We start from the raw sequence: 15225 nt of genomic DNA on the forward strand, positions 1-15225 counted from the left end.
GCCATAAGTATTTCGGTTAATTCCAAAACAGGAAAATTTATATTGCTTAAGACTCTGAGGTTTTCCGTTTAATAATTTTTGTTTACAGGTTCATGATTATTATCTTGTTTGTTCAATATGTTTGAATGAAGCCCATAAAACATTTTCAAATGTCAGCTATGTTGAACGTAAATGTGCCCTTTGTAACTTATCATTGCCAATTCATAAACGAGTACTTGCACTGAGGACCGACACACAACATCATGTGAACATCAAAAACATTATCTTAGAATGCCTTATGCCATTGCAGGTGCAGTCCGACACCCCAACCCCCTAGTGGTCGAGGCATCCACTTACACCCCCGCCCCCGGCGTCAAGCTTAGGCGGCGACGTTCGAAGCATGTCCTTTACGACCCTGACGATCGAATTACTTCCGGAAATGTGTGCCAACAACACACAAACACACAGCTAACACAGCGTCTTCGCCGGCGAAGACGAGGGCCCCGATTTCTGACGTCATCCGGACGTGGACCCTTACCACGGTCACGGGGGCGTCCGGACTAAACAATAATTAGTCCAAAAGTCCACCAACACTATGATTAACATCGAACCGAGCCGAGGTCAGTGTCCTCGCAGGAGGCACACTGGGGTCGACGTCTCCCACTTCCCCCCGATGTCGTCGAGCCCCAGCTCTACTCATGGCGAGCTTTCGCGCTCGGCCTACTCCCCCGGCGACACTGTAGCAACCCCTCAGGTGGTTATCGGCAAGTGTCCATCCGAAAATCGAAATCGAAAACCTTGCAGGTAGTATTTTATAATATTTTATTTTTTATGTGCTATAAATATAGTTTTAATTTTTTATATACTTTTTTTAAGTGCGTTAATTTGCCGCCTTTGTTGGCAAAGAGCTAATCGGGCTGCAAGGCTCAATATTTCCATCAACATCCAGAAAGTCAAACTTGAACGCTCTATACGCGAATATTTCAAACGAAAATATCCTCAGAATAATATAGCAACAAGCAGGTCCACGAGTGGTTAGTTTTTAGCTAACACTCCAACCTAATTCACCTTCCAAAAAAAAAAGAGTGGAGAGAAAAGAATAATCAGTCCAACTCGCGTGTACAGATTATACTTTTGGGGTAGATATAACAATGTAACTTATTTAATAAAAAAAACTTATTTCTTTGGTATGTATAATGTATATATTTATTACGTATGCGGTGCTATTCTGAAATGTTTATTTTTAAACAGCACCGTGTGGCAATACCAGTTTACATAGCACAATTCTTAGAAAATAGAAAACATTGAGGTTGTACATAAATCAGCATTATTTAACTTCATAGTAACTTATTTCTTAATATCTCAAAGACGGTGAAATATTTAATGTAAAGAGTGCAAAGTGAATCAATTCGTCCTCACGACACGGCAACGAACACTGTAAGGACCCTTAGTACTTCCTTTCCGAGTATGACAATACTTGAACATCAAAGTAAAATGAAACTTATTTAGATTGAATAATAGCTCAAATTTTTCAATTTAGCCTACTTTTCTTTAGCTCGGGGTTTTAATATAACATTTGAAAACATAAATCGGCGTCGGCGAATCAGAATAAAGAAGTCACCAACCCCCCTGCTCCCGCGGGTGTCGTACGAGGAGACTAAGGAAGTATAATGGAAAACGGGCAGCAGCGACCTCAGTGTTACTACTACGGCGATCACAAATCCTCCATATGGGAGAGGCCTTTAATCCAGCAGTGGACTGTTATAGGCTTATGATAATGAAAACAGTCGGAAGTGAAGGATTTTCGACTCTAAAATGAGCGACATTAAGTCCATTTTACTTCGGCGATACAGTTTGATATGCGAAAACGACTTCTCGGTTGCGAGCGAGCAAATCTTGTACAAAGGCTACCATAGTAGGAAGTTGACTCACTCCATGCTGATTACTTTTGGCCTGAGGGCGTCGGTTAGGCGTAGGTTCACATATTTTTGTTCGTATTTGTGTATATCAGTATATATATAATTTATATGTATAAAAGTATAAATATTCTATCTATAAATTATCGTTTGTATATAGTATTTTAATTATTTTGGCAGTTTCCCCATGTAAATAAATATATAAAAAGTTCTTATGGATCCAACACCGATTAACCGATTTAGAACAAAAATTAGATATCTCTCTTGATATCTAATTTTTGTTCTCTCGGTGTTTTTTTACTTACTAATTTACTTATTAGAAAGTTCTACAGTCTACTGAAATATCTTTAAAGCTTTATTATTACATATACAAACAAATGAGGTAACTTTGCTATTCAATGTGACTTTTGTTTTTATCATACAATGTTTTTTTTTTTGTTAAATTATCTACGAAAAACACTTTGTAAAGCAAAATTTACATGTTATACCAAGAATAAGTTGTAAAAAAAGGATTATATATGACGGCCAAATATACTTTCGCACAACAATGTAACACAACTAGCTTAAAATAAATTAACATAATAAAATCTTGTACTAAAATATTTTCTTATATTTAGTTAATATAAGTGTTATAATAAATAAGGCAGTTTATAGTTTAATTGAGGCATATTATGAGCAATTTTGATTTATCGATGATGATTAATGCAGGGCTACTCTCATAGGAAAAAAGGAGCTAAAATCCAATGCAGATTTGTGGACTTTAAGACTATTATCACAAATGATAATAACCAACGGTTCAGCATGCTCTCCGAGGAGCGGACTCTGATATTTCCTAACTCTGGACTGGTACTGAAAATTCTTTAACAGAAAATACACATCACCATAATTTCAACCGGCCCACTACAGGGCACGGGTCTCCTCCCACAATGAGAAGTGTATAAGCCGGAGTCCACCACGCTCGCTTAATGCAAATTAGTGGGCTTCACAAGCCTTCGGAACATTATCTTGAACTCCCGGGAATTTAGGTTTCCTCACGATGTTTTTCCTTCACTGTTATAGCAAGTGATATTTTAATTGCTAAAAAATGCAAATAGCTTAGAAAAGCTATAGGTGAGTGCTGGGATTCAAACTGGGCCCCCCGAAGTTGAAGCTGGAGTCCTAACCGCTAGGCTATCACCGCTTTTGGAAAATACCTGCCAATTTTCGGCCTGACCCGGGATTCGAACCCAGGACCCCGCAAATAATAATTTATTTATATATCATGCGAAATCTACGCCTGTGTCTAAGAGATCTCTGACAAGTACTGTAGCTTTCCTCGGCAGTATACGCAAAAGGTGGCCTAGGAATAGAAAGTGCTTGGGAACCGATGCTTCTGGATAGTTGCGAAGCACACTCTCTAGTATGGAGTTAGCAGCCTTTGAAGGTGTTATTGTGCCGAAGTAGCTTGGGATTCTGGAAATAAAATAAATCACTATAAGATACATTTACTGTGGCAAGATACTGTTAACAGGGTGCTTATCATATCTGCTAATCTTTTGTTAAGACATTGACAATGAGAAGGTCAGATTGCTATTAGTATATTAACCTACCAATTTAAAGTTCGATTACGTACCCCCCCGGAACAGGAAATTTGGGAATGTTCTCTGGTCAGGTCTGGCTATGGCTGTGGTTATTTACTTATTGACCTTATTGAAAAAGACAATATCTGACTGGTAACACGTAGAAACCATCCCCCAGGTGAGATTGCAATCAATGGCTAAATTGAAGTGAAATGAAAAATTTAAATAGTCTATTGATTATGGTTTGCAAGTACAGAAAGTGCTAGTTTGTCCTACTTTTACGCAGCAAGTGTATTTTATAGAGTTGGAAATATTATTTATGGACCTAAAGCTCAATACCTTTTTTTTTTCTTTGCATCACTTTAGACTTTTATGGTACAAAAAAGTTTTAAATGGACAAGCTTTACAAGAATAGACAGATTACATCTAGATTTATTTTGATAAATAATTATCATTGTAATGTATCTATCTGAAACAGACTTTGAATGTATATGGTTATATTTTTATTTAATTACTTTTTTTACATACTTGTTTAATTTAAACTGTTAAATATGTACTGTTTGTGCTAGTTTTAGTTTTATTTGTTCTCTTTTACAGTTTATTTTGTTTTTTTTATTTAAATTTACTCTTGTTATAGTAATAACAACGGGCGTCGCGGTTGTTTGCTCAGTCTGATACTGGTGCAGACTGAAAATCAGCGCTGAGCATTATTGCTAATGCACAGCATAAGGCTGAGTTTGCGGCCATTTGCCATATTGTTAATATTAATTAATTGATAATCCTTTAGTTAATAATCTTGTATTAACAATAGTGTATGGCAATAAAGGATTTTTTTTATTATTATTATTATAAATATTTTTGTTAACTATAAGTATGTATACTGAGGATTTATAAAATATAATGTTAACTTACTTCATCCTCAATTCCGAACTATCTTCGACAATAAATGGGTAGATGTGAGTCAGTGTCACGTGAACACCATTTATCTTATTAATCCTCAGATCTTCCATTAGAGATTCAGCCAAGCCCTGGACAGCAAATTGAGCTACGCTCAGGGGCATCTGGTGTTTGATGTAGCTGAGACCGGCCACTGAGGTTAGGGCTACTATATGTCCATGGTTCCGTGCTTTCATTTCTGGCATAAAGTTGTCTATTATCTGTGAAACAGAGTGAGCACATATTTGATATTGCTATGTAGAGTATGTTTGAGTGCATGGGTCTCCTCGTAGAATCATACAAGCAAGCAAGAATTTATTGAAAGTTTGTGCCGGAGACAATTTATATTGCTCTAACCAGGTTGCTTTTATTGCTCTAACCAGGTTGCTTTTATTGCTCTAACCAGGTTGCTTCTTTAATAGTTTTTAAATGACAATGTGAGATGGTGATAACGAAAAAAAATAACAACCGGCTAAGTTTGTTGTAGGCTTCTTCTTAGACCAGGGCACTTCTGTATGTACGCATCAAAAGTGCCATATATGTGCATATTTAAATAAAGAAATATTGACTTTGAAAACCCGGTACTTCCCCTCAGTAACGAAAGGGGGTAGTTCTAACCAATAGCCTGTAACCACTTTATTTAAAATTGTTAAAAAACGTCAACACAAGGTAATTTTTGAAACAAAACATTAATCAAGTAAAAGTGGTAGGTTATCCTCTTTTAAATTGATTTATGTTAATAATAGGTAGCTCAACTGTTTTTATATTATAACCTAGAGATAATAATGGTGTTGTCCTAAAATTCTTGTATTATTGTAAATAAACCTCAATATAACATTTACATTATAATTTCAATATATGGTACAGCTAATTAAATAATTGTATGTTATTATTTACCCAAAAGTAAGAAGTCAAAGTAAGATCCAACGTATCATGTATGTCTTGGGGAGGCTGAGTCATTAAGGATCTGGGGCTTGGAATTCCACAGCAATAGAAAACCATACTGACAAAACCAACTTCATGTTTTATCTGCTCAGCTAAATTATCTACATTTTCCTTCTTTGTGATGTCACAGGTATAGCTAAGTGCTGAACCACTTTTACGTTTAATGTATGCAACAGTTTTGTTGTTATTGCATTCGTTATGGTCTACGCAAACCACTCTTGCGCCAAGGTATGCTAGCTGTATTGCTATTTCACGTCCCACCCCTCTTCCTGAGCCAACAACCTATAAATTAAAAAAGAACGATTTAAAAAAAAAAAAGGCTTGAACTTTGAACTTTCAAATTCTAATCCTCAAATACTCTTACACATGTGATACACAGATGATTATTTTAGAATTAGTATTTTGTAGTACACTTTTCAAAGTATACTAAATTGACAAGGCATGCAAAGGCTTTCAAAAAGGTTTTTTGAATTTGAACTTTTTATAGAACAATTTAATGTTTAATGAACAGTTTAACAAACTGTGTGTGTTTCTTATCAATGCAATATGTCCGAAAAAACTGGGATACTGTCATCAGATCTGAGTAAAAATTTATTTTTCATCACACTTGCTTATAATCTTCAATAATTTTCTGACAACATATTTGAAGGTTTAGCCTGTTTTTTGATGAAAAACGCCATATGATATTGCATTGATAAGATTACAGTATAATTAAATTGTTCTATAAAAAATTCAAATTCAAAAAATCTTTTTTAAAGCCATTGGCATGCCTTGTCAATTTAGTATACTTTGAAAAGTGTACTACAAAATAAGGACTGTAAGTACTTTTAGAACTGCCAAGTGCTGTGATCAGTGGTTTGGAGTGTTGCAAATTTCTACTATATCTAAATCAAAGATTCTATCTTAGGGAAATCTAATAAATAAGCAACAAAACATAATGTCATTTTGTGGACAATACACAATAATCTATTAATGTATGCTTGATTCGAAGGGTCATTTATAATTTATTTAGAACAAAAAGCACTGATAAATTTTGATAACAAAAACTGTGTGATGTAGTAGGTGTTGACATGGAGTGATACAAGTAATACTCATGCAGTTATTTTCCATGAAAAATATTTTAATATGTATGACATTGTTAATTAGTTTTTATGTTTCTTTTGTAACTATATCAACACTTTACATTCTGCATATAGACTAGAAAAACTATAATACATCTATGAAAATGTTAATCTTGTGTATTTGCCATCTTTATTGTATTCCAAATAAGTATTATATACAACAAAGTAGTCAAAGTGTCTCTAGGTTTCTGTGTAGGTCTATAAGGTAACCTGCACTTTGGTTATCATAAAACCATATTTTACAGCCCATTAATTTAAGTTTGAGTTCACTAAAGACCACCGTTGGTTAAACTTTGATATTAATGACAACTGTGTTTTTTTTTTTTATTTGAATTAAAAAATTATGCAGTTTTGGCAAGAACAATTTAGGTATGTATATCAGATTCCATACTAAAATATTCACATTCTTTGTTAAATGTATTTTATCCTTATATGAATAATTTAGGCTTGCATTGGCTTAAATAAATGGGATAGAAATTTACATTTACAATTAATGTAAGTGTAACTATCTTCTAACAAAAAACTTTATTGTTACTACAAAACTAAAACTTTATCAAGGTTTAACTCACCAGGGCTGTTTCGTTCTCTACAGATTTCATTGGCGGAGGTCTGAAGACTTCATAAACTGCTTGCATCACAGCATAAATTGCATTAATGATGACCCATACTGTATCCACCATCAATACACATAGAGAATAACCTCTTAACAGCATTTTGAATGGGAACAAAGGATTTAACACATTGCTCAATATACTAGTTGTATGGGAAGCCTGGAAACATTTAAAAAAAAATGTCTTTAAAATGTTATTCCTGAATAAATTGTAAAAGATAGATGTTATTTGTAACTAGTTGTCGCCCACGTTCTTCACCCACATTTATTAGTTTTTTAACAAACCCTCTGTGAATAATTTGTGCTTTCTTCAACTAACTTTTTACAAAAAATCACATTGATTGTATGCTTAGTTACAGCATAAGGTAAAACAAACAAACACACACTTTTGCATTTATAATACAAGTATGGATTAGAATACCTAAGAGATTAACTTAGTAAAATCTCAAGTCAAGGCAGTAATAACAAGAGTTAAAAAGTTAAAAGCAAGGCAAAACTGATGTGCCCACTGGCTGTTGTTTGGCTGGGTTGTGTTGGCTGTGCAAAGTTTGGGTCAATCCCAATATACGCTGGTTTGAGCAAATCTTATGATTGGTTGAAATTAGGATGAAAAATTATCTGCGGATGCAGGTTAGAGGCCTTGTTTAAGTTATCTCAGTTCTAGTATTTCATCTAAAACTACACCATCAATATTTTCATATTATGGAATAGGTACTGCTGACCCTAATGAATAGCCTACTCTGGATCGCTATCCATCGATTGGACACGCTTGAACATAAAAAAGTGCAGGACTGTATAAAATTTCCTCTGACTTGACTTATCAACCCTTTGCTGTGCCAGATAGGTAAGCTATGTTGATAGTTTTTTTTTTTAATAGAATTAAAAATCCTTAATGAAAAACAATATTGCTGTAGGCATTGAATAATCTTATTCATTGGTTAAGTTAACTATATGCCCAGAAATCTGTTTGCCCACATTTATACATTGCAAGGGGTATGTAAATATGCAGGATATTTAGGAAAATTGCACTTAATAAAAGCTCCCAAACTTTTAGTATTCACTAACATTATTCTCTAGATGTTTATTCTGTGTTCAAGAGTGATTTATATTCACTTTTGTTCTTACTTTGCCCCAAGCTGAAGACTTGTTATAGAAAACTTACCATTGTAAATCACCAAGTAAAATGCACACTATGAACTTGTGTTAATCTTAATGGATCTAAAAATAAAATATTGAACTAAATAACAAATAGGTACATAAACTATATTCACCATATTTAGGCACCAAGTGAGTTTTCTGTTTCAATTTATTTTTATATAAATATTTGTGTAGGTACTTGCATCAGTCCCAATTATACAAATGCACAATAATTAAATTTAGTACAGTAAGCGGATCTTGAGATCAAATTCTAGTGCATTAAATAGCGTAATCCGATAATTTCTATCAGTTTCAATCACGATAAACCAGATAAGCCGAATATCAAAGTCAACTTTAATTACCTCGTGTTTTCTGATGACTTTTGCTACGTGTATTTTTAATATATTTAAATAAATTAAGTAATTGAAATAAATATATTTAATTATTGACCATAATTATCTATATTCTAAATGCATATAATAATAAATATAGAAAACAACTCAAAAAAAAATTTACTTTGTTTAGCAGTGAAGTGAACTGTGAAGTTTGGATTTTGTAATTTGTTTGTTAGATATTATTTTTGTAAATTGCCACCAGCAGGCACTGACCGTTAAACATTGACAATGAAAGGTGCTGCAATACGACAAAATAAGTAGGTATGTCGCGTAGACAGAGTCTCTGTCTGCGGTATGTCGTATGGTGGTATGTCACTGCCAAGTGTCAGAGACATTACTCTCAACTATGGAGGGTAAGGAGAGTCATCTTATATGGGAGAAAAGTTGAAAAAGTGTCCAGTTGTTGCGCTAAATAACAGTTCAAAAATCCTCCACAATGGCGCTGGTGGAGGCACAGGGTATGGTATGAATGTAGCAATCGTAGATGAATTGAAGTATGCCGAGTTAAAAAATTGAATGTCATTATCGACTAAAGTAGTTAATTATTGAGAATTTTAACAACTTACGTTGTACAAAATATTGTGGTAAATATAACCTTACTTCCTTGTATCTCCATACTTCCTTGTTTATTTTTCAAGCCTACTCTAACAATATTTATATTTGGCGCTTCTTTTAAGAGTTACCCTGATGCAAATGTGGCGCCATCCTAATTTAATACATTTTGACGACACTTTTTCATATACACAGATGACTCTCCTTACCTCTACCCTCCATACTCTCAACTGAGTGTTCAACCGAGTTGATTCGACTGTGTGTCTCTGCTCTGCTCTCTATGCTAAAAAATAACTGAAAAAAACCTATGGAGGGTAGAGGTAAGGAGAGTCATCTGTGTATATGAAAAAGTGTCGTCAAAATGTATTAAATTAGGATGGCGCCACATTTGCATCAGGGTAACTCTTAAAAGAAGCGCCAAATATAAATATTGTTAGAGTAGGCTTGAAAAATAAACAAGGAAGTATGGAGATACAAGGAAGTAAGGTTATATTTACCACAATATTTTGTACAACGTAAGTTGTTGAAATTCTCAATAATTAACTACTTTAGTCGATAATGACATTAAATTTTTTAACTCGGCATACTTCAATTTATCTACGATTGCTACATTCATACCTTTGAGGATTTTTGAACTGTTATTTAGCGCAACAACTGGAAACTTTTTCAACTTTTCTCCCATATAAGATGACTCTCCTTACCTCTACCCTCCATAAAAAACCCTAAAAGAACTGTCACTGAGTGACATGAAATACATCTTTGAAGAAATTCTATGAAAGTTTCGGTTCATTTGTTGTTGTTTTGGTACATTAAATATTTCCAGAATTAAAAGTACACTGGTACAATTTTGTGTTCATGTAAAACATTAATAAATGTAATATTCTTTAAAATTACCCAATCTAAGCTTAGGAGTGTCCACGATTTACGCTTGTTTCTGACATAATATTTTTTTAGGGTTTGAAAGAATGAGAAACGGTTATCTCCATCTACTTCTTATGCAAAAGCGGTCAGTGTTTGGTTGCAGCTTCATCTTTTAAACAAGTCAACAATTGAACAGATCTAAAAGTTGAAAACAAAGATGGCATTTGTTTATCAAAGCGATGCTGATCTGGAAGCTAAAGCTAAGAAAGGTATGAATTTCAAACTTGTTTCCCACTTATATACCGACTTCAAAAATCATGACACATATTATACTGCTGTTCTCTCTTTTACGTAGAAAATCGTATTTGACAGAGATATGTATATATCTCTGTCAAATACGATTTTCTTTTTGTAAAGGGCTGCCATCTATATTAGCCTGTTTACATTACTATGGGGATTTGATGAGATTGATTGGAATAATCATAAAAAGCCAAGAACTTGTCTATGGATAGCAGCAGCTAATTATTTACAATTTCTCCAATAAGATTAAACAGTATACTTTCAATACTACAAACTAGCTGAACAGAACTATACTTTGCTGTAGTTAAGTCTGATATTGAAAATCCAGTACAAACAATGATAGATTTTGTCTAATAATCTCAATCGATCAGCTACTCTTCGAGTTTGGGAATGCTAACATAGGAAAGCTATAATTTTTTTTATATACACACAGATATATGTCAAAATAGGTAGCGTTAAAAATATTTCAGGTCAATGATTGCAAACATTACATTAATATGGATAAGGCTTGTGTGAAATAATTATCTCATGAACATAGCAGTATAACATATTTTTTGAATATGTTGTATATTAATATTAAGATGATATATTTGAGGATTATAGTTTTAACTTTTCAAATATATTTAATTTATTCTGAAAATATTTCCTAGTTAATGAATGCTAACCATTTACCAAATTAGTTGAATTCAATTGCTTAGCAGTGTAAAGATTACATCATGAAGTTCCACAAAATTGCACTCCAATCACTGATTATAACAGTAACAGAGGTATGCCATAATAAGATTGTAATCTAAAGTAGAACTAGTTGTTTGTTGTGTACACAAAAACCTAACTGTAATCAAAGTTTGAAGTTATTAGTGAGTTTGTTATCTTGTTCACAATAATACTCAAGTTAACATTTGTGCAATGCATCTCAGTGACTAAACAAGTTCCTTTAACTAAATAATACAGAAGTTAGAATTTATCTAGAAAATAAAAATTTCAGCGGCAGAGCGCATATCAGAGAATATGCATATTGTTGCCAATGAACCATCTTTGGCTTTGTACAGACTACAGGAGCATGTCAGGAAAGCCCTGCCCCCCATGGTAGAGAGGAGAGTTGAGGTCACAAAGCTACAGCATGAACTGCAGGGGAGATGTTATGATGTGGAGTATGCTCTGAGGTACTTTTTTTTTATATTTTTGGAAAATTCATGAGTTGGAATCCAATCCCTTTTCTAAGTTATGTGCATTTCAACCACTGGGCCAACATAGTTTACAGCCTAAACCCAATCTCATTGCGGAAGGTGACCCATGCCCTGTAGTGAGCTGTCAATATATTCATGCTATGTTGGAAACCATTAGAAACACTCCAAGTCCATTTAGTTTTAAGTTAATTACTTCCTAATAAGGATTGTCATCAAACCACCCTTGATAGCAATGATGAGGTCTAGGGTTGGTAATAAACTGTTAGATGAAGATTAATTAATATCTCATATAAGATGTGATGAAACACAGTTTAGTTCTTCCCAAAACCCATAAGATAAAACAGGATATTTGGCTAGGTTAGCGAATAAAACAGTCATAAAAAGGGGCAATAACACAGAATGTAATATATAAACAAACAAAACTTCCACATGTACATTAACACAGAACTTAATTACCTATGAAGGGCATCATCAGAAACAAAAACAAAATGGCATCAGAGACATATGATGATGAATGAAACTTCAGGAATGGGATTATTGCTAATCTAATTGTACACCACTCTCAGAAATTAAATTGACAGATGTTAAAATACTCTTTTTTATTATTAGGGACATTGTCAAAAGGATAGAACTGTTATTAGACCTTTCATCTTGCTTGTCACTTTAGCTTTAGATATTTTTTCACTATCTACCTTTTCTAAAATATTACAATTCCATTTCAGTGCAGTCAAGTCAATGGACGCCGCAGCGACCAGCTTCAACAAAATCCAGGAAATGTTGAAGCAATCAATATTTTTAAAGCAACAATTGAAATACGAGGAAGCGCGACGAAATAAAAAAGATACCAATTCTGTGTACAAACGTCTCTCTGCGCACATTGTGCTAGACCTCCCGGATTTATCCGACTTCTCCATGATCAGGGAAACTACTAACAGGATAGAGAATATCATGACACATGCGAGAGGGTCGAATGCTGAGCTGCATAGATCCCATACAACTTTACATTAGAAACCCACTGAATGAGTTTAGCAATTTCGCACTTGTCTATGGTTTTCTGTTCCAATAACCTCGTTTGTAAGCAAGTCAATACATTTATAGTAGGAAAATTAAGCTTAATTTACTATACTCCGCGAAAAGCAGGAGAATCCGAATGGTGTAATTTATAATTTCTTACTAATATTCCACACCAAATAGACCTTCGGCAATGTACCCTCTACGCACGTTTCGCTCTGAAACCGGAGCATCAGGAGACGTAGACTTTACAATGAACAATAGTTAGGATTTCTTCTAAAGATGCCAAATCTCTAGCTCTACTGTCTAATAAATCAAATTCAATATTGAGTAAAGTATTTTTAGATGGAGTTTCAAATTATCTCAAACCAGTGACGAGATTCCTCATTTAACCAAATTCTTTTGGTTATTGCAATATTACATGCCCAACTTCGAGTTCAACAGATTGTAAAGTCAACATCTCCTGAGGATGCTCTGGTTTCGGAGCGCAACGTGCGTGCAGGGTACATTGCTGAAGATCTGTTTGGTGTGCAGTATAAGGATTGAAGAAATCATAAATTACATCATACAGACTGTATTGTCTGCTATGTGGTATTGGGTAGTGTAGCACATGCTCGACACTCGCACTTTTATCTGGCACGTCCACTCTCGCCTAATCTCTCGTGTAACAATGTATGTTTGTGTATAGTTTACGTAATATTATTTAACAAATATAATATTCACAAACACTACACAGACTCTCCTGCTTTTCGCGGAGTATAGCTAATTAAGCTTAATTTTCATAATATATCACGGATTTCCGCAAAGTAATGCCTGCTTCTATCCAAGGCAATACAAGTCTCCGATACTAATATACTCTTACTCACATAGTTTGCCTGATGTCTGAAGGGCCTTAAAACATTAGTAGACAAATCTATGGGAATTAACGGATTCTACTCAGACATATATTCACGACTTATCCTTGCACGTTCTTGGTGAAAAGTCACTTTTAAATTTGGAAAGGTTACGTTACCCTGGTTTTAATTCAAAACTTTATGCCATTCAAACTTTAATCGAGTTATCTGCTTTGGTGTTGCTTCTCTATTTTGGTTATGAGTGTAACATATTTATAATGTATCACAGCAGAATATAATAGTAATAACAATATCCAGTATCTATAGACTCATATTTATTAGTAGCATTTCAAAATCAAACGAGAGTAAATCTACAAAGTAAATGAAACTTTTGGTGCACTTGCTAGCAATCAATGTATATTTTAGTAATTTATATTTATTTATATGTATTTATATTAGACTGCATAACCACTTAAAACTAGTACCATAAGAACAAGTTTTCTCTGGAGTTAATCGGGGAGTCCTTTTCAAGTATCAAAATACCGAGTAAAATGGATCTTATTCTTATAGCATTAAAGCTACGCATTAGCCTATAATACTTCAGCTAGGGCTTTTGGCAGTGCGTTTGTAAATCATAAATTAAAGAAACAGAATTTGCGACTCTAAACCGAGGAACATACGGTCTATTTTACTTTGTCACCTGGCTCATCAATTGTAAGCCAACAAACCATGTTCCAAGTAAGCCTATATTCACTACAGGTGAGATTGCAGTCAAGGCAAACTGGGAATTTAAAAAAATATATCACAGAATAGGTTCTCACTCCCGGACTTTAGCTTTATATATTGATAACCTGTCCTCGATGTTGCTTTATCAATACAGGCCCTACGCAATCTCTTTTAACTGTAAGACCTTGACTTGAATTGTTTACTAACATGTCAATGTTTACTTTGTTTACTTAGGAACACTATTTACTTACAGAAAAAACGTACCGTAAAAAAACGTAGTTTATAAAAGGTTTGTCTTAATAAGGTAATTCGACGCTAAACTTCCCATCTTATTATGTGCTTACGATTAACGTTTTAGAATTATATTCATCGAGATAAACTAATGAAGATTAACATAAATCCGATTGAAATTTTGACAACCTGATGGCGCAGCGGTGTGCGCTGTGAATTTCAGTAGGAGGTCCCGGGTTCGATTCCCGACAGGGGCAATTTGGGATTATGATTTCTGAATTTTCTCTAGTCTGGTCTGGTGGGTGGCTTTGGCCGTGGCTAGTTACCACCCTACCGACAAAGACGTGCCGCTAAGCGATTTAGTGTTTCGGTGCGATGTCGCGTAGAAACCTATTAGGGGTATGACTACCATACTCCCTAACAGGTTAGCACGCTTCAATCATCACTTACCACCGGGTGAGATTGCAGCGAAGGACTAACTTGTAGTGGAATAAAAAAAAAACAATTAAATTAACTAATAGATTTAAAAAATGATAACATTGAACTTTGTCGAATACGTATATTATATAAAGTTCTGCTAGAGCTTTTGTACCTATTTGTTTTGTGCAATAAGTCTCAAATTGTAATATTAACAATTTTCACGCTGGGCTTACTCTAATCATACATTTTTTTCATAAACCACTAATAGGTATGGAAAAATAAAATTTGTATCACTCATGCGGGGAAAGTAGTCTTTTTCAACCGCAACAGCGAGCGTCAAGATACTTTCCCCGCATGAGTAATACAAAATAGTATGTGCAACAAGTGCGACATCGATTACCCACTCAAGCGAGTGACCGCACTCGCTTCTCTCGTGCGTTCAACTTCGCTTTCGTGGGCAATCGACAACTTGTCGCACTAGTTGCACAATATACTAATGTTTATTG

General features: G+C 34.3%; 2 protein-coding genes across 8 annotated transcripts; one reads left to right on the forward strand and one right to left on the reverse strand.

Annotated features, from left to right (window-relative positions):
- Positions 1-2241: 2241 nt before the first annotated feature.
- LOC120629074 (epidermal retinol dehydrogenase 2-like) lies at positions 2242-8834 on the reverse strand. 5 transcript variants are annotated; one of them, XM_039897809.1, is made up of 6 exons: positions 8720-8834; positions 8229-8284; positions 7026-7226; positions 5288-5617; positions 4367-4611; positions 2242-3347 (listed from the first exon to the last, which is right to left on the reverse strand). In XM_039897809.1, the coding sequence occupies exons 2-6, from the start codon at positions 8229-8231 to the stop codon at positions 3155-3157; spliced, it is 972 nt and encodes a 323-aa protein (XP_039753743.1). In that variant the 5' UTR covers positions 8232-8284; positions 8720-8834; the 3' UTR covers positions 2242-3154. The 5 variants fall into 5 exon arrangements, with proteins under 5 accessions (XP_039753743.1, XP_039753753.1, XP_039753771.1 ...); XM_039897819.1 differs by lacking the exon at positions 8720-8834 and adding an exon at positions 8566-8647; XM_039897837.1 differs by lacking the exon at positions 8229-8284.
- Positions 8835-8841: 7 nt separating this feature from the next.
- On the forward strand, positions 8842-14584 carry LOC120629095 (BLOC-1-related complex subunit 8 homolog). Of its 3 annotated transcripts, none has more exons than XM_039897877.1 (4): positions 8842-8859; positions 10105-10280; positions 11297-11474; positions 12221-14584. In XM_039897877.1, the coding sequence occupies exons 2-4, from the start codon at positions 10229-10231 to the stop codon at positions 12504-12506; spliced, it is 516 nt and encodes a 171-aa protein (XP_039753811.1). In that variant the 5' UTR covers positions 8842-8859; positions 10105-10228; the 3' UTR covers positions 12507-14584. The 3 variants fall into 3 exon arrangements, with proteins under 3 accessions (XP_039753811.1, XP_039753793.1, XP_039753802.1); XM_039897859.1 differs by lacking the exon at positions 8842-8859 and adding an exon at positions 9888-10024; XM_039897868.1 differs by lacking the exon at positions 8842-8859 and adding an exon at positions 9898-9989.
- The last annotated feature ends 641 nt before the right edge of the window (positions 14585-15225 follow it).

This window comes from Pararge aegeria, chromosome 2 (assembly GCF_905163445.1).
Source record: "Pararge aegeria chromosome 2, ilParAegt1.1, whole genome shotgun sequence".
Lineage (NCBI taxonomy): Eukaryota > Metazoa > Arthropoda > Insecta > Lepidoptera > Nymphalidae > Pararge > Pararge aegeria.

What these genes read in the sequence shown, in the direction of transcription:
- LOC120629074 (XM_039897809.1), bottom strand. An exon ending in CTTTGACTTCTTACTTTTGG is followed by an intron (nt 4,612 to 5,287) that starts GTAAATAATAAC and finishes TCTGTTTCACAG; the next exon opens with ATAATAGACAACTTTATGCC. An exon ending in AGTTCGGAATTGAGGATGAA is followed by an intron (nt 3,348 to 4,366) that starts GTAAGTTAACAT and finishes TTTTATTTCCAG; the next exon opens with AATCCCAAGCTACTTCGGCA.
- LOC120629095 (XM_039897877.1), top strand. Translation starts at nt 10,229, where the DNA reads ATGGCATTTGTTTATCAAAGCGATGCTGATCTGGAAGCTAAAGCTAAG. An exon ending in GGAAGCTAAAGCTAAGAAAG is followed by an intron (nt 10,281 to 11,296) that starts GTATGAATTTCA and finishes TAAAAATTTCAG; the next exon opens with CGGCAGAGCGCATATCAGAG. An exon ending in GATGTGGAGTATGCTCTGAG is followed by an intron (nt 11,475 to 12,220) that starts GTACTTTTTTTT and finishes ATTCCATTTCAG; the next exon opens with TGCAGTCAAGTCAATGGACG.